Raw genomic sequence first — 18,443 nt, 5'->3', positions numbered from 1 at the left:
TGTTTTATTTCTCAAAGTGCAGTCATTTCAATGTCATATCCTTTATTAATCACCCACACATGTGCACACACAAACACACACACACACACACACACACACCCACCACAAACAGTCTGTGTCTCAGCGACGTGTGTTTTATGTTGCTAATACCTGGGGCACTCTGGTGTGGCAACACATAAGTGTGGGTGCTCTGCGGTGTACCCACACACACACCCACCCACACACCCACCCACACACCCACACACACACACACACACACGCACACACACATCAGTCCCTCAGGGAGAAAAATCTGGAAGCAAATCAATACAGAAAGAGAAAGAAAATGAGCTGGCACTCTTGAGAACCACACCCCCATTGTAATGTGTACAAGGATTCCTTGTCATAGCAAATACTATTATTAACAAGACTATTATTAACAATAAACAACAGACCCTCATCAATCTGAAGGGATAAACTGTCGATCAAAACTGGTTTGATAATATCTATGAACTGTAACTTTTTTTGTAATTGAGAATGTTTTCTAATGCCGCTTCATGACACCAAGGGACTTGGCCGAAAGCATGCATCTGTCAATCGTTCTTCAGGAGAAAGAGAGAGAGAAAGAGGGAGAGAGAGGAAAAAGAGAGACAGGGTGTAAAGAGAGGAAGGGGGGGGGGCGTTAAACACGTTGTAGTCTTAGACGGATCCTTGTTCACCTAACATCCCCTGGTCACAGGTGTGAACAGCTTCTCCTTTCAAATGACTCTCTCTCTCTGTCTCTCTCTCTCTCTCTCTCTCTCTCTCTCTCTGTCTCTCTCTCTGTCTCTCTCTCTCTCTCTCTCTCTCCCTCTCTATTCTCTCTCTCTCTCTCTCTCTCTCTCTCTCTCTCTCTCTCTCTCCCTCTCTACTCTCTCTCTCTCTCTCTCTCTCTCTCTCTCTCTCTCCCTCTCTATTCTCTCTCTCTCTCTCTCTGTCTCTCTCTCTGTCTCTCTCTCTCTCTCTCTCTCTCCCTCTCTCTCTCTCTCTCTCCCTCTCTCTCTCTCTCTCTCTCTCTCTCTCTCTCTCTCTCTCTCTCCCTCTCTATTCTCTCTCTCTCTCTCTCTCTCTCTCTCTCCCTCTCCTCTCTCTCTCTCCTCTCTCTCTCTCTCTCTCTCTCTCTCTATTCTCTCTCTCTCTCTCTCTCTCTCTCTCTCTCTCTCCCTCTCTACTCTCTCTCTCTCTCTCTCTCTCTCTCTCTCTCTCTCTCTCTCTCTCTATTCTCTCTCTCTCTCTCTCTCTCTCTCTCTCTCTCTCTCTCTCTCTCCCTCTCCTCTCTCTCTCTCCTCTCTCTCTCTCTCTATTCTCTCTCTCTCTCTCTCTCTCTCTCCCTCTCTATTCTCTCTCTCTCTCTCTCTCTCTCTCTCTCTCTCTCTCCCTCTCTCTCTCTCTCTCTCTCTCTCTCTCTCTCCCTCTCTATTCTCTCTCTCTCTCTCTCTCTCTCTCTCTCTCTCTCTCTCTCTCTCTCTCTCTGTATCTCTCTCTGTATCTCTCTCTCTGTGTCTCTCTCTCTGTATCTCTCTCTCTCTGTCTCTCTCTCTCTCTCCCTCTCTATTCTCTCTCTCTCTCTCTCTCTCTCTCTCTCTCTCTCTCTCTCTCTCTCTCTCTCTCTCTCTCTCTCTCTCTCTCTCTCTCTCCCTCCCTCCCTCCCTCCCTCCCTCCCTCCCTCCCTCCCTCCCTCCCTCCCTCTCTCTCTCTCTCTCTCTCTCTCTCTCCCTCCCTCCTTCCCTCCCTCTCTCTCTCTCCCTCTCTATTCTCTATATAATAATAATTGTTATAGTGATTGTAAAAAACAGGAGAAAAAAAGGGAGGGAGGGAGGGAGGGAGGGGGAAGGAGGAAGTAGGAAGGAGGGGGAGGAGGAGGATGGAGGGGGAGGAGGAAGAGTAAGGAGGAAGGAGGGCAAGGAGGAGGGAGGGGGAGGAGGGAGGGGAGGAGGAGGGAGAGGAGGAGGGAGGGGGAGGAGGGAGGGAAGACGAATTAACATTGCCTCTACTTCACACCATGAAACTCCTCCAAGGAGCCAGAAACTAGTGTCCCGGAACCACTGTCTGTGGCGTGCGTGTGTGTCTGTGTGTAAACGTATGAGAGGGTTAAAAGGAGATTTGGGGCGTTTGTGGAGAAAAAAAGAAAGAGAGAGCTAAAAAACAGCGAGAGAAAAGGGAGAGAGAGAGAGAAATAGGATTCAATCAGAATGTGTGTATGTGGTCGTGCGCATGTCAATGTGTGTCTCCTCCACACTATGTGTGTATGTGGTCGTGCATGCGAGCATGCAAACACTTGTCAGTTGACTCTCTACGCCCCAGCTCCGCTGAGAAGGGTCTCTCTCATCACGTCTCTCCTCCCGCTCCGTCTCTCCTTCGCTCGGCTCCTCCTTCTGTCTTCACTCCTTCTGTGTCCACAGACTCTTCATCTGGAACACTGTCGTCGTTAAAACTTCGTTTTTGTTGAGATTTTCATCCAAACGTTTGGGGTTCGAAGGCAGTAAAAACATTTCTATTCTCCCTGTCTGTCTCATAGATTTTGAGCCAATTAGAGCAACTTTTCCAAAACCTATTTAGCAAATATCCAAAGTTGAAATCCCTGTAAGTTAACAACCTTTGCTGTGTTTGTCAGAACTACTGTAGGTTTAATCTTTTCAGCTAATCATTGAGTCGATGCGTGTCGGGGGGTTTGAAATGTATTTCTCAACTTCAAAATACATCCAAATGAAAACTAATAACTGTTTTTCTGAAGATGTATTTCCGCTTACATAAATAAGCAAATGATTGAGCAAAGGCCCCAGCTATCTGTCTGCCTGCTCTATCCATCTCTCTTCAGAATCCAGGCTTGTCATGGAGGTATGTGTGCTGCAGGCTACAGAAGGATCCTGCAGCCTGAGGGGAGCCAGTCTCTGGCTTCAGAACAGTCTGTGCACCTGTTACCCTTAGCTAGGGGGGAGAGATCTAAATACCTTCCATCCACACCTCCCTCTTGTATTCCATCTGTCTTTGTCCTCTTCCTCCGTCCAGACGCTCCCTGACTCGTGACAACACACACACCACGTCGCATTTGAATCATCTTTCCAAAATGGCGTGGGAACAGTGCATGTAGAAAGTGCAGTAGAAGATCAAGGATCAGAAGTGTGGCTTGGTGGTCAGGGTGAAGGAACAGTCTGAATTTACTAGCCGCATCACAAAGTAACCTAACCCTAACCCTTTCAATAGGCAACAACTAAAATAATACTTTGGTGTAGTACAACAATGCTACAATAATACTACAATCCAGTGCAACTACAGTGCAGCAAAAACACCTAAATTGCTTAGGTATGTAGAGACAATAACATATCGATTTCGATGGTTAGCTAATTAGTGTATCATTAACTACAACAAAAAAATGCAATAAACTTTAACTAGTTGGGTCAGTTCATCACTTGTGTTATGTGATAGTGGAGAGAGGCTAGGTGGGACTGTTTAAGCCTTCCTTGACCCGAGACAGGTGCTTTTACCTCTGCAGGTGAATAGGGAGGTCTGTGTGAATAATCCTGGCAGTCAGGGTGTTTGTTTTAGAGAGAAAGCAAGTGGTGAAGGAAGCCCTCTCCTCTCCTCTCCTCTCCTCTCCTCTCCTCTCCTCTCCTCTCCTCTCCTCTCCTCTCCTCTCCTCTCCTCTCCTCTCCTCTCCTCTCCTCTCCTCTCCTCTCCTCTCCTCTCCTCTCCTCTCCTCTCCTCTCCTCTCCTCTCCTCTCCTCTCCTCTCCTCTCCCCTCCCCTCCCCTCCCCTCCCCTCCCCTCCCCTCCCCTCCCCTCCCCTCCCCTCCCCTCCCCTCCCCTCCCCTCCCCTCCCCTCCCCTCCCCTCCCCTCCCCTCCCCTTCCTCTGACTAGCAGGAATCTACATATGAAAGCCCCTACATTGCAACACACTTAACGTTTTAGGGGGTTGTCTATGGGCAGATGAGAATAAGTGGAAATTAAGGGAGGGTGGGGCCAGTTCATGACCCAGGGGAGTTAGGCCACAAACGGTGTTGCCCAACCTTGGAGACCAGAGAAGAGGGCTATGGAGTGGGTGCTCTGGGTCAGGTTAAGATATAAGTATGATGCAACAGGCTCTGGAAAATGTTTGGACATCCCACACTCTCTATTGCACCATGACAGGCCTATAGCAAAACGACAATGGGAATTAAATTAAATTTTAAAAATCACATCAAAATGGATTTGTATAGCCCTTTTTACAACAATATCACAGAGGGCTTCACATATGCCCATAGAACTGCCCCTCAGCCAACCTCAACCCTCAAGGAATTACTGTCCAAGTTGTTCTGTACAAATGACAGTATAAGTAAGTCATGGCTGCACAGAGCAGCCCTGAGCAGAGCAACCCTTAGCATAGCAGCCCTGAGCAGAGCAACCCTGAGCAGAGCAACCCTAAGCAGAGCAGCCCTGAGCAGAGCAGCCCTGAGCAGAGCAGCCCTGAGCAGAGCAACCCTGAGCAGAGCAGCCCTGAGCAGAGCAGCCCTGAGCAGAGCAGCCCTGAGCAGAGCAGCCCTGAGCAGAGCAACCTTGAGCAGAGCAACCGGTTCAGAAAAGGTACAAATGTATTTGCATTTTGGCTGGGTTTTTAGGTCATCCTTCATTGGTGCCATCACAGCTCTTAACCTTCTATCTTTCTCTCTCTGTGTCCTCTGTCTTTCTTTCTCTTTCATTCTTTTCCTTGCATGCCTTTCTCTCTCTCTCTCTCTCTCTCTCTCTCTCTCTCTCTCTCTCTCTCTCTCTCTCTCTCTCTCTCTCTCTCCCTCCCTCCCTCCCTCCCTCCCTCCCTCCCTCCCTCCCTCCCTCCCTCCCTCCCTCCCTCCCTCCTCAGTAGTGAACCAGGGCCGAGGGATCAGACAATACCAGCAGACGTGCAGGAACCAGAGAAGTTTGGTAGAGGTGAGAGATGGAGAAGGGAGATAATCCCTCCTGTCACACACTTACATGTTACACACAACCGTCTCAAATATCTCGGTCGCTACATCACCTGACACACACACACAAACAAGTACACACAGAAACCTTACTGTGATATTGTAATAAGGTAATGCCAGTCAATAGTATAAAGCCAGACACATTAAAACCAAGGTGATACTGCACCTTGAGTTCAGGTGACAGAGAGTATCTGGGCACTGACTTTACTTGATTAGCCAATGAGGGAAGGTAAAAACACAACATACATATGTTTGATATGTCAGAAAATATGCCTGCAGTCTCACTGTAACCATGCGATGGATTGGATATAAATCCAACATACATAAACGTGACTTGAGACACATTGTTCCTTCTGGATGGAATTCATCAAACCGTAACCACACACCTACACACTTAATCCCTGGGTTTAGGGGGTCACACCTCTAATCTTTAGGAATATGTCAGGGAGAGGGCTCACACGCACACACACACACACACACACAAACACATGCACACACACACACCCAGAGAGCAGCAGTCTCATCTCCATAGCTGGTTTCAGCCTGGGCCCAGCCCTATCTCTGCAGATAGAAGTCTTTGTTGGTTGCCATTACTGTAGAAGTGCAGTTTAGAGTGATCATCACCTTTCCATCTCCTGATCTCTGCTGGGCACAGAGTTCAGGCAGTAAAACTCACTTAGAATCTGACACCAAGAGTTACAAGTCTCTCTCTCTTGTAGGTGAGAAGACTCTCACGTTGAGTTTATTTAATTCTTGCGTGCGCACGCTTGTTTTACTCTCTCGTCACATTGTCAGATGGACAAAGAGAGCATGTAAACAGAGCATGGCACAGGGCACCATCCCTTCACTGATGATAAACATCTCTTCATCATCCCGCCATCCCAACTTTCCCCCTCCCATCTCTCTCTCTCTCTCTCTCTCTCTCTCTCTCTCTCTCTCTCTCTCTCTCTCTCTCTCTTGTCATGGATGAGCTCTCATATTCCCGTGGGATAGTGGAGTCAGACAGTTTTCCAGGGGCTGTTGCCTCATCATCCCAAGTGAAGCAGAAACATGTTCAGACCACCTCTAGTTCACCCCCCCCACCTGATACACACCTCCAGGATCATTCAGGAGAGAGCCAGCCCTTGAACAAGCCCACGAGCTGCTAACACAGACACACACTCACAGAGGTTCATACACTCCTTTCTCTGTTTCTGTCTTGTTTCTTGTAACCCTTACATCTGTTCCCTGTCTCTTCCTCCCTCCATCCCTTTCTCTCTCTCTCCCTCCCTGTATCACTCCATCTCTCTCTCTCTCTCTCTCTCTCTCTCTCTCTCTCTCTCCCTCCCTGTATCACTCCATCTCTCTCTCTCTCTCTCTCTCTCTCTCTCTCTCTCTCTCTCTCTCTCTCTCTCTCCCTCCCTGTATCACTCCATCTCTCTCTCTCTCTCTCTCTCTCTCTCTCTCTCCCTCTCTCTCTCTCTCTCTCTCTCTCTCTCTCTCTCTCTCTCTCTCCCTCCCTCTATCACTCTCTCTCCCTCCCCCATAACTCTCTCCTTCCCTCTATCACTCTCTCTCCGTCCCTCTATCACTCTCTCTCCCTCCCTCTATCACTCTCTTTCCCTCCCCCATAACTCTCTCTCTCCCTCCCTCTATCACTCTCTCTCCCTCCCTCTATCACTCTCTCCGTGTCTCCCTCTATCACTCTCTCTCCACCTCCCACTTTCCCTTTCTGTTTCTCTGCATCTCTCTATCTGTCTCTGCCTTCCTCCAGCCCTCTCCCTGCTTCCCCCATCCCTCTGTCTCTCTCTCCACCCCCCCCCCCCTCCCTCATGTCGAGAGTTGCACCCAGTTTCAGTCTGCATGCCCCAGCTTGCCTCCAAGTCAAAGGAGATCCTCCTCTCAGTGTCCAGGAGACGCCTCCAGCGCCACGATGACAGAAAAGCAAAGACGAGGTGTGATGACATCAGTGGGTTTGACCTGAGTATGAATGCAATGTGCTGATGTATCCTCTGTTTGTCAATCACAGATTGATCCAGGGCTACAAACGATGCATGGCTAAGATATTCTCCTCTGTGAGTGCAAGCTACAAAATGTTCCTTTGTGATGTCATGTTTGGATGTGTCTGAAAGCCGTTGAAAGTTTGTACGGTGAATTGGTCATTAGTTTTAATATTGTCAACGTTGATATGAAATAGCAAGGCTAGAAGAAAGGAAATGAACAGTGAGAAGGAATTGGTATTTAAGTGAGATAAGGGATGGCTGGAATTTTGACAATGTAATAGGAATATATGATTGAAGTACTTTAAAGTGAATAGTATAGTACAAAGAGACACTGTCTGCCCAGCTATGGTCTGCCCAAAGGCTGCTAATCGGCTGGCTGTGTCATGCTAGCACACTGTCTGCCCAGCATTGGCCCTGCAGGACTGTGATTTGACAGACATGCACCTGCCATTGTGTGACTCAAGTGCCTTCTGAATGAATACACCTGTCAGAGAGAAGGGAGGGATGGAGCGAGAGAATGAAAAAGGGAGGCAGGGATAGGGGGATTACCTGGAAGACAATTGCTGCTTGTCATGTTAAAAGAAACACAAATCAAGATGGAGGGTGAAAGGGGGCACGGATGAGGTGGGAGGAGGAGGAAAGGGCGGTGGAGAGGGCGGAGGAGCACAGGAGGAAGGGAGGGAGGAGGGAGAGAATGCGTCTTCTGCAACAAGTCTAACCTGAATCTTAAGCTAACAACTGTCTGTGATTGCTGGGTGCTGAAAAAATGAGGGAACAACCAAACACAACAGACTAAAATAATTAAAAAGAGTATTTTGTTCTTCCTGAGGGTCTGGCCACTTTTAGCTCTCCAAAAACTCTGGTTCCAGACCATTCCTTGCGAGACAGACACCAGTCATCCAAAAACAGCCTGACAACCGCCTGACAGACCCCAGCCACCCAGAAACAGCCCGATAGACCCCAGCCACCCAGAAACAGCCTTGCAGGATCAGACTGACAGTGTGCATCCGGGGACAGCGGGACAGGATACGGCTCAGACAACCACGACTGTCTTCATGCCACACTGGCTGCTTGACAGGCAGCAAACAAGCAGGCAGAAGCCTCCTGTTCACACATACACACAAACACACACAACAAACATACACACAACAACACATATATAATGAGGGAGACAGGGGCAGAGAAAGAAAGAAAGAAATACGACATTTTATTTTACTGAAACTGTTTGCGAGAATCAAATGTAAAAGGCTAAAATGCCTAATTCGGCATGCCCAAAAAGTGTGATTAAGTACCGCACGTCCCTTGACCCCTCTTATCTGAATTCACCCACAACAAGACTGATTACAGTCATTATGCCCTTAGGGTCGTCCGTCAGGCACAAGCCCTCTCCCTCTAATTGTTAGGTAGGACTGCTTCAGATCAACCTCCTCAGCCTAACAATACCTGGCTGACAGGAGACTGGGGCTGGGGATGAGGCTGGGGCTGGGGCTGGGGAGGAATCTGGGGCTGGGCTGAGGCTGGGTTTAAGACTTGGTTGAGGGCTGAGGCCAGGGCTAGGGCTAGGGCTGAAAACCAGGGCTGGGGCTGAGGCTGAGGCCAGGGGCTGGGGCTGGGGCTGAGGCCAGGGCTGGGATGAGGCCAAGGCCGGGGCTGTGGCTGGGTTGAGGCTGGGTTGAGGCTGGGCTGGGGAGGACACGGGTGCTGGGAGTCAGGGGTGGGATGAGGCTGGGGTTATGGTAGGGGTGGGGTGAGGCTGGGGTTATGGTAGGGGTGGGGTGAGGCTGGGGTTATGGTAGGGGTGGGGTGAGGCTGGGGTTATGGTAGGGGTGGGATGAGGCTGGGGTTATGGTAGGGGTGGGGTGAGGCTGGGGTTATGGTAGGGGTGGGGTGAGGCTGGGGTTATGGTAGGGGTGGGGTGAGGCTGGGGTTATGGTAGGGGTGGGGTGAGGCTGGGGTTATGGTAGGGGTGGGATGAGGCTGGGGTTATGGTAGGGGTGGGGTGAGGCTGGGGTTATGGTAGGGGTGGGGTGAGGCTGGGGTTATGGTAGGGGTGGGGTGAGGCTGGGGTTATGGTAGGGGTGGGGTGAGGCTGGGGTTATGGTAGGGGTGGGGTGAGGCTGGGGTTATGGTAGGGGTGGGGTGAGGCTGGGGTTATGGTAGGGGTGAGGTTGGGGTGGAGACAGGGGCTGGGTCTGGTTTGCCTGCTACTGAAGGCCAACAGAGTAACAGTTGAACAGCCCCATGGTGGGCCTTGTGTTGCATGAGACCTGGGATCTGTGTGTGATCGGAGCCTGATTCAATAGTGCCTAAGGGATTTATAAGGCTGTTAGAATATATAATGATAATAGACAGGGAAATTTGAACCTGCAACCCCTCGATCTACTGTGCAACGCATTACCGCAGTTTGAATGACAGCAAGCAGAAACAATACTGATGATTCAACAGCAAACATCTCAATATGGAAAATGATCATCTTTTAAAGATGCACATTCCAAACCCCAATTTGTCATTCAAAAAAAATATTAAAAGTACACTCAAATTATAGGCATGCGTGACAGTCACAAATATTCAGTGAACGTTCTTACGATTGTGACTGTCATTGTCACAGATATGAATCACTGCTAGGCACTCCATTCAGTGAGGGAAGACAAGCTTGAACAAGTCTGGGATTTTAAGGAAAGCCAGTTCTGCCACCTTTTCTTCCTAACTAAAGACGTTCTTGTGCATAATGATATGAGGCTTGACTTCCACGGCCAGGCCTCACAGGGAAACCTACCTTCCTTTAAAACAGTGGCATACTGTACGATGACAAATCCCTTCCTTCATCTCCTGTCGTCCTAACGTACAGGCATTCTTCAGCTGTGAGATATTGGCTGGTTTGTTTGCTTTTTAAAACCGGCTTCCCGGCGAGAACTGTTAACTCTGACACCTTTGTCACCAACGTCTGTGCATTCCTCTGGAGAAGGTGGGTAGCGCCCACGCATGGCAGCAAACGAGCGGGGGAGGGGGGTGGGAGAGGAGGCGTACAGTGGATGGTAACCCTGACCCTTCTTTTAACCCCTGAAGCATCTTTCACCAAACGCACGACTAAAAGCACAGGTTTGAAAAAAAAAGTTTCCAACATTTCAATGCTGCAAGAGGCAGATTTGTTCTAGAACTTATAGATGAGGAAACGTAACTGCTACATGTTATGGTTCATATGAGACTGGTCTATGCTAGTACCTAGTCTATGTTAGTGACTAGTCTTAATGACTGGTCTATGCTAGGCCTAGGGGGGGCTGCTTCCTATACTTAACGGTAAGAACTGACCTATACTGGGGCCCTGGGGGGCATTCACTTCAAAGACAGCTCCAGAGTCATGGAAATTCCTGTGACGATATTGGAGGGACGGCCACAGGCTGGTGGTGGGCAAGCAGGTCTGATCACTGCAGACATCTTTACAGCAAGACTCGGACACACCTAACTGGCAGTGAATAGCTTTAGGACCTCCACAAGCATTTGCATGCATACAGACACACACACACACATGGGCGCGTAAGCACCCACATGAGCATATTTCGTATGAGACTCTGGACACTATCGGCACATATTCACCTCCTGTGGTCTGTAATCAGTATTATATATGTGACTATAATAACATGTTCCACTTTGACAGGACACACTGACAGTCAATTGACTGCTGACTGAGCCGGCAACTTGACAGGTGTAATTGAGCAGTGCAAGGAAAAGACGTTTTGAAGTTGACAAGAAAAAGGAGCTTCACAGGGAAATATCTCTTTCTGCTTCTCACTGTGTGCACATTATTATTGTTTATGTCCAGCGTGCTTCGGTTCTGAAAAAGTGCATGCGATCACTACGCTTCTATCTGTATAATTATCTGTACTGTTACATTTGTATACATTTTCTGTTTATTCTGCAGATGCCAAAGCCTCAGAGTAAAGGAATGGTTTGAATTACCGATAGCCACATCGCATAGAAACCACAACTCAACTCTGAGTCGGTCACGGTGAACAAACAAATTATTATACAACGCAGCAATGATGTCAACTAATGTGTCTTATTAATGAAGACATATGAGCAAAAACTACAACTATAGTGGAATAACAACATCTCAAATACAGTAGTACATGGTACAGTGCAGCAAAAACAACACATCTTAAGTGTAACATCATTCACATTTAGTCATTTAGCAGACACTCTTATCCAGAGCGACTTACAGTAAGTACAGGGACATATTCTCCCCGAGGCAAGTAGGGTGAAGTGCCTCGCCCAAGGACACAACATCATTTGGCACATCCGGGAATCTAACCAAAAACCTCCTGACTAATAGCCAGACTCTATCCACTTAGCCATCTGACCCCCTGTTATCATCAAGTCAAAGACTTTAGTGAATCTAATCTTTCCAGACTGTGAAACAAATTAATCTACTACAGATATCCATGAGCGCAAGGTGAAAAAAGGTGTCTCTAGAGAGGGTCGTTTAAAAACCTTTACGGGCAGTCATTTTGTCACTGTGCCTCAGAATACTAAACATTGGTCTGGGTCCAGAAGGGATGGAAATATATGAGTACTCGTTGTCCTCAATGTGTCACAGTGTGTGATTACCTAAGAACAGCTGTGAATCATATTTCCAGTGAAGACATTGGAGAAGACAATCACGTACATCTGTACTATCAGAAACAACAAGAAAGCTAGAAAACTAGAGACTTTCTCAGAAAACAGTGGGTCTCATTAGTGTGGCACATCTATTCTCTTTTCCTCAAGACAGAATTTGTTTTTACATCAAAGTATGTTTCAGAAGAATGGTTTTAGATGTGTATTTCTTTTCATGTAAATGTGCTCAGAGTAGAGGTCTCGACACCCAGAGTGGCGACCAAGTTTTTACTTGTTCGACCGCTGGTCACTCTGACCACTAAACCACTACTGATGGTTCACTCTCTCTACTGGGATAAAGCTCAAAGACCAGGGATCAAAACCCAAACCCTACATGTGCCACGGGCATGCCAATAGACCAAAAGTGACGTGTTTATAGTTCCAAAACACATGCACTGTAACCATCATTTTGAGTCGCCTGTCTACTGCAAGCATCAATGCAATTCTGGCTACTCTAAAAGAAGGCAAATAACAACAAAGAATTCTCCTTTTGGCCTAAAGTTAACAGGTGGATTGACCCTTCACTCCATTAACCTCACCTTTCATCTCCACCATGCATGGAGATGGAGAATCACTCTGACGCAGGTGGTTTGTCCCAGTGCCTGCAGCAAGCCATGACACAATAGGAAGGCATGCAGGCCATTCATCTCAGTCTAAACATAATTGACATTACGCTCTGATTATTATTAGGGAGAGGAGGGAAGGCCATGTTGGCACCCATGTTAATAGTAGGTGTGGAAAAAAACAAAGTTGCTCACCGCTCCGGAACTCAACAAACAATATACCGTAAGCCAAACTTGCTGTGTGTTTGTATATGTGATGGGGACTGGGGAGGGAAGCCAAACTTGCCGTGTGTGTGTGTGTGTGTATGTGTGGGGAAGGACGAACACATCTGAGGTGTTTTATTGGTAGAACGTACACTGACTTGTTTTATCTGCAACGTTGATAATGTTCTTTCTATCGGCAAAAGTGTCATTCAATCACTCTCTGAGGTCTTCTTCATCTTCTTCTTCTACGGTCTTCTTCTTCTGACAACCGTCTGGTGGTCCCACCGCTCAAGAGCACACGGTCCAAACACAAGCTCTTCTCCTGTCTGGCCCCCCAATGGTGGAATCAACTTCCCACCTCAATCAGAGACACTGACTGTCTCCCCACCTTCAAGAAAAGGCTTAAGACGCAGAGTACAACGGTACTTAGGAATGATTTGCGAGACCTGATGCTAGTTTCCTCAAGGATCACAATGACTCTTATTGAGAGACTTTTTTCTCTTGTTGGTTAGTTGTTACAGATTTAAATTATTGTACTCGCTGTTGATTGCTTTTCTACAGGTGCACTCTTGCACTTTTTGAGGTTCATGTTGTTTAATTGTAACTTGTTTAACTATACTGCTATTATGGTTCTTCCCTTTGGCACTTATTTGTTTTTTCACAATGTATGCTACATATTTTGGCTGCCCGCAATGTTTGGAGCTATCTCGTTGTTATGATCAGTGACCTATGCAATTTTGTAAATCTCTCTCTTAGAAGTTGCTTTGGATAAAAGCGTCTGCTAAATGCATAAATGTAAATGTAATGTAGGGTGTATATCGACAATGGATCATTTTAGAGAGACCAGTAACCAAGGGAGTAGGATTGACTTCGATATTGGGGGGGACATATTGACCCGATATCTTCTTTGTCGCGCTTTCAAAATAAAAGTTCAAAATGTACAGTTTTTGTCCCTGCGGTAGAGGCTATTTTTGGCTGGGACATTTTCCGATATTAAGGGGGACACGCCTCACCCGTCCCCCCGGTTCCTACGCCAATGCCAGTAACATGAACAGGCCTACTTTTCTCAGCTGACATTTCTGTTGGTCTTGAATCGAATCTTCACAGTTCGTTGGCGCCGCCTACAGATGGGATAGTATAGGAACATGCACAGCATTGTTAAGGATATACAGTTGTTGGCGATGAGTATGGACCACATTGGCCCACACCGACCCCAAAGTGCATTTATTCCGACTCCCCTTTAATGTTCTTCTAATTTGTGTTACTGTTGCTGTAATTGTTTATTATAATGCTTTAAAAACGGTAATGTATATTATGGATAAGAAGTCTATTACAAGCCAAGACAAAATGTTCAGAACAAAACTGATCGTTTTGATGTTGAACTTTACAGTCGAAAGAATATTGTAATGGAAATGTCTTAATCATACGATTTAGAAACTTTTAAAAACCGCAACCGTCTCCGACTTTTCTACCAAAATGAACTCCTGCCCAACGCACTGATGTTAAATACAATACGTAACCATTGCGTAAAAGCGTAACCTGCCACAGGTGGGCAAAATTGCGGAAATACACAGTCAAAGATGGCGTTCTCCATGTAGTGAACTGAGTTTAACTGATTGCAGAAACCAATAAGACTTACAGTAATTTTGTTATAGACGTAACAGAGGCAGAATGGTTTGTCCAGCATTTGTATGTTTGGATATCGTTGACCATTAGTTAATTTCCTCTTCGGCAGAATGGAGGAGGTCGAATATAGCAGAGTCGAAAGCAACTCTTATACGGTGAGAGATTCGTCGTAGCAAGTTCGATGTAGCTAGGCTCTCAGAATCATAGCTTGTACCGTATTTTCACATCAACGTTGATTTATTTGGTATGTTGACTATCCCATTGTCGTCTGTTAAACATCTTGTTAGTTATTTGCAACATAATTGTTCTTGTTTGACTGTAGGATAATCTCATTGGGACGTTACTGGCCATCTTCGGGAATGTGCTAGTCAGCATCTCTCTAAGCATTCAGGTGTGTCTGTTAAGTCAAATATTTGTGCTCGTTTTCATTCAGAGAAAACTAGGTGTATCCTTCACGGCCTGCATTTCTCTAAACCTTTGAAAGTCAATGACGTATCATCTTTTTGTTTTCCATCTACACTGACACATCCGTAAAAACAAAACAATCGCTCATAATATTGTATTATCTTGTTTTAATAATCAACGTCTCCATATCCATTTGTTGCTCTGTAACCCCTTGTTACGCAGGGAACTCTTGGAATTTAACAAGAAAGTGTCAATGCTATTATAAAGATGCCACTCAATGTAGAGACGTCACACAGTTTCATGACGTCTGGACATTGATTTGAATCCTACTAGCCACTTAGCTAACCCTTGATGTTGACGTTTTGAAATGCACAGAAGTACAGCCATGTGACTCTGGCGGGAGCCAAAGATCCTCGTTCCTTCTACAGGACAAAGACCTGGTGGTGTGGTCTGCTGCTGACTGTGCTGGGGGAAGGGGCCAACTTCACCTCATACTCCTTCGCCCCCCTCTCTCTCATAGCTCCCCTCAATGCTGTCTCAGTCATCAGTAAGTCTCTTATACAGGCATGGATATAGTCACGACGTCACAGTGATTTGTTGTTGTTTGATGTTTGAACCAGAAATATGTTGAAAAGGTTGATGCACGCTACTAGTATACTTGTGAAATCCACAAACTAAACTTGTATAACACAGGAAATGATCTGCTAGATTTTTTTTTTAAATCTATTTTTTTTCTTGTCTTTTCAGCCAGTGCCATTTTAGGGTTGATCTTTCTCAGGGAGAAAAGCAAGCCAAAAGAGTTTCTAAGTAAGTTATCTTTGTTTGTGAAAGTGCTCTACTGTCTGCAGGTTTCACTAGAAGCTGCAAACCATCATGGTGACACTGTGGCACTCTGCTCTAGATAACGTGCGACATTCCTACTCTGTGCCAGGCAAATATGGAAATGAGATCACTATGACCACACACTACATTCACTGTGCGCTGCCTTGTCAGCCTCCTGCATTACAACAGTTGCTGTGTGTGTGTTGTCTGTGACTACAGATTGCTGTTATACTGATGTGTGTGTGTGTGTGTGTGTGTGTGTGTGTGTGTGTGTACAGAGCGCTACATGTTGTCCTTCCTTGGTTGCATCCTGGCTGTGGGCGGGACCTACCTCTTTGTCACATTTGGACCAAACTCTCACGCCAAGCTCAACGCAGAGAACATTGTCAAGCAGCTGGTTGGCTGGCCTGTTCTTCTGTACTTTGTAAGACTTGCTAACAGAACAGTCGGCTCACAAAGTATGTCTGTCTTTCCATGATAATAACAACGTGTGGAGGTGTAGGTTACTGGAATGAAAGTGTCTGAAAATGACTCTCTTCTCATTTCTTGTTGGCAGTTGCTGGAGATCATCACTTTCTGCCTGCTGCTCTACTTCTATAAGCGTCGTCGCGCCAACTATCTGGTCATCATCCTGCTACTGGGAGCCCTGTTAGGTACAACTGCACAACCACTGCTAGCACTGCTGCTACAACCCCTTCTAGCCCTGCTAGCATAGCTACTTCTAACCCCGCTACCACAATATCATTTTCATACTCATAATTGTCTCTATCAGGAATGTTAAAAATATAGCCGAGGAGTGTAAATATCCGGGAAACTGCCGAGTAATCCATTCATGTGTACGTGTTCACCTGATTTCATGACCCCCCCCTAGCTTCAGTGACGGTGATCACAGTGAAGGCTGTGTCAGGAATGGTGGTCCTCAGCATAACAGGGTCCATGCAGTTCACCTACCCCATCTTCTACATCATGCTTGTCGCTATGGTCGCATCTGTGGTCTTCCAGGCGACGTGAGTGGCTGCCGGGCCTGCGGGGGAGGGATCTGGGGAGGGGAGACGCGTGGTGATTGGTTTGGCTGTGGAGGACGTGGGGTTCTTGTATATCTGAATGGGTGTGCTTGGAAAGGGATTTGATTTACATGTTATCTGTGCACTTCCAGGTTTCTGTCCCAGGCCTGTCAGCTGTATGACTCCTCTCTCATCGCCAGCGTCAACTACATTCTGTCCACCTGCTTCGCCATCCTCGGAGGTAAAGGCCTCACCCGTCCGTCAGATGACGGTCTACTCTCTGAAACCACAGTGGCTGTTTGGTCTGGCAGCCCAACTTGACGTGGGCTCGTTGATCTGACACTCTCTGATCCCTCTCTCTCTTTTGTGTTCCTTTGTTTCCCAGGAGCCATATTCTACCTGGAGTTCAATAAGGAAGATATATTGCACATCTGCCTGTTTCTGCTAGGGTGACTCATTGTCTTAATACTCTTCAGAGCAGTGTACTGATTCTTCTTCGACTCCCGATTCCTGTTTATAATCATTCTGCCAACACAGAGAGAAAATAACCACAAATATGTATTTGTTTGAATAACCTGTAATAGAGAGTAGAATTGCTGGAACATTTCTTTGTGGCAGTAACTGTAATGTTATTTTTTCAAATTGAGACACTGCTGTTATATATATATATATATTCTCAGAGCTGTGTTGAAAGAATAGCAGTTTAACTAGCTGGGCCATCACTAGATGTATTTAGGTTCCAACCTTCTTGAAAGCTCCCTCTGAACAGTTTGTTCCATCCTCCAGGTGTTGTGCATGCTTCCTGGGTGTGTTTCTGATCACCCGGAACAGGAAGAAAGTCAAGGCCTTTGAGCCCTATGTCACCATGGATATGGTGCAAGGTAACGGCACCATGGCTTTGGCTCGCTAGGTTAAGGTACCCTGCTCCGTTCACCAGCTGTTAACATGCCCGCTTTTCTCCCTGTTCTCTCAGGGGTTCCCACCATCCATGACCGGGGCTGGGGGGTCCAGGCTGACACTAGTGGCTCCTTCACCTATGGGGCCCTGGTCAACAATGACCTTGTGGCCCCTGGTGCCCCCGCCACCCTCCCTCTGGACCAGGAGAGGCCGGCACCTGGGCTCAACACTGCCCCCTACCGCTCGACTGACATGAAGAGCGACTGATGCTCCGGGTGGTTACAAGTGTCCTTTTAAGAAGTCACTCGTGTATCCACACACATACTCCAAAGACTTGATGGACCTGGTCATGGCCTTATTTCTTAAAGTTTTATTTTTTTTAGAGCATTTTGCGCTTTATTTGGGGATAGACAGTGAAGAGTGACAGGGAGTGTGGGGGAGAGAAAGGGGGGAGTAGGACATGCAGGAAATGGTCTGAGGCCAGATTCTCACCCAAGGCCCTGTGTTAGGACCTCAGCCTACGTGGTACACGCTCACTTGACCAATGGGCCACCAGGGCTCCCCAAGTCAAGGCCTTTTGTTAACTCCATCTCATTTGGCCGGTAGAGATTTAATGGGCTACATTTTTCTCATCCTTCCTTCCTCATTGCCTTCTAGGCTACCGTTTGGCTGCTGTAAAGTGGCATCAGTATTTCAACACACACACTATACGCCTTTTGGACATGATGTGCCTTTAAGCATGCCCGCTGCCTATTGTGGTTGATATTTAAGACCTGCAAGACTTGTCTTGGGTCTGTCAACCAGCCTAGAGATGATAACCAAACACTTTCTCTCTTTCTGCTGTCTCTCACTGTGGTTCCGGAGAGTACTCCTTAATTTATTTTGAGTTGCTTTTAATGTGCCTTGTGATGGAGCTGGACTGGGGCAGGGAGTGGTTGGGTTATTATGTGGAGGTTGTTTCACAGCTTTAATGTCAATACGTCAATGAGACTGCACAGAATTAGGTGTATAATGTTAAAGTGTAATTGTGTTATGTTAAATAAGTTTGTATTTATTAAGTTTGAATGCTGTACTTAATGTGTTGTGACCAAACTGTAGCTCACACTGTTTTTAATGTCAACATAGCAGCACTCTTATTGTCAATGCTGAAGCAAAGAAGCTGTAAGGTCGAATGGTACGCTACTCCACAGGACTTGTGTTATGGATAGATTGTGAAGATTATTTCTTGGGATTGTAGCTCTTGAAATGAAAAGCTGTAGCAGTGGCACTCATTATTCTGCTGCAGTCCTTAATGCAGTAATAAAGCATTTGTTTAACTGTTCTTCTCTCCTT

The 18,443-nt window shown here is 46.7% G+C and overlaps 1 protein-coding gene across 1 annotated transcript; it reads left to right on the top strand.

Annotated features, from left to right (window-relative positions):
• Positions 1-13,929: 13,929 nt before the first annotated feature.
• nipal3 (NIPA like domain containing 3) lies at positions 13,930-18,432 on the top strand. Its single transcript, XM_084683291.1, has 11 exons — positions 13,930-14,138; positions 14,306-14,374; positions 14,764-14,935; positions 15,136-15,195; positions 15,489-15,634; positions 15,767-15,863; positions 16,082-16,217; positions 16,367-16,455; positions 16,600-16,663; positions 17,001-17,095; positions 17,188-18,432. Exons 1-11 carry the CDS (start codon positions 14,094-14,096, stop codon positions 17,376-17,378), a joined length of 1,164 nt encoding a protein of 387 aa, XP_084539417.1. The 5' UTR covers positions 13,930-14,093; the 3' UTR covers positions 17,379-18,432.
• The last annotated feature ends 11 nt before the right edge of the window (positions 18,433-18,443 follow it).

This window comes from Hypomesus nipponensis, chromosome 3 (assembly GCF_054491055.1).
Source record: "Hypomesus nipponensis isolate SF chromosome 3, ASM5449105v1, whole genome shotgun sequence".
Classification (NCBI taxonomy): domain Eukaryota; kingdom Metazoa; phylum Chordata; class Actinopteri; order Osmeriformes; family Osmeridae; genus Hypomesus; species Hypomesus nipponensis.
This window is presented reverse-complemented; position numbering and strand designations above follow the sequence as displayed.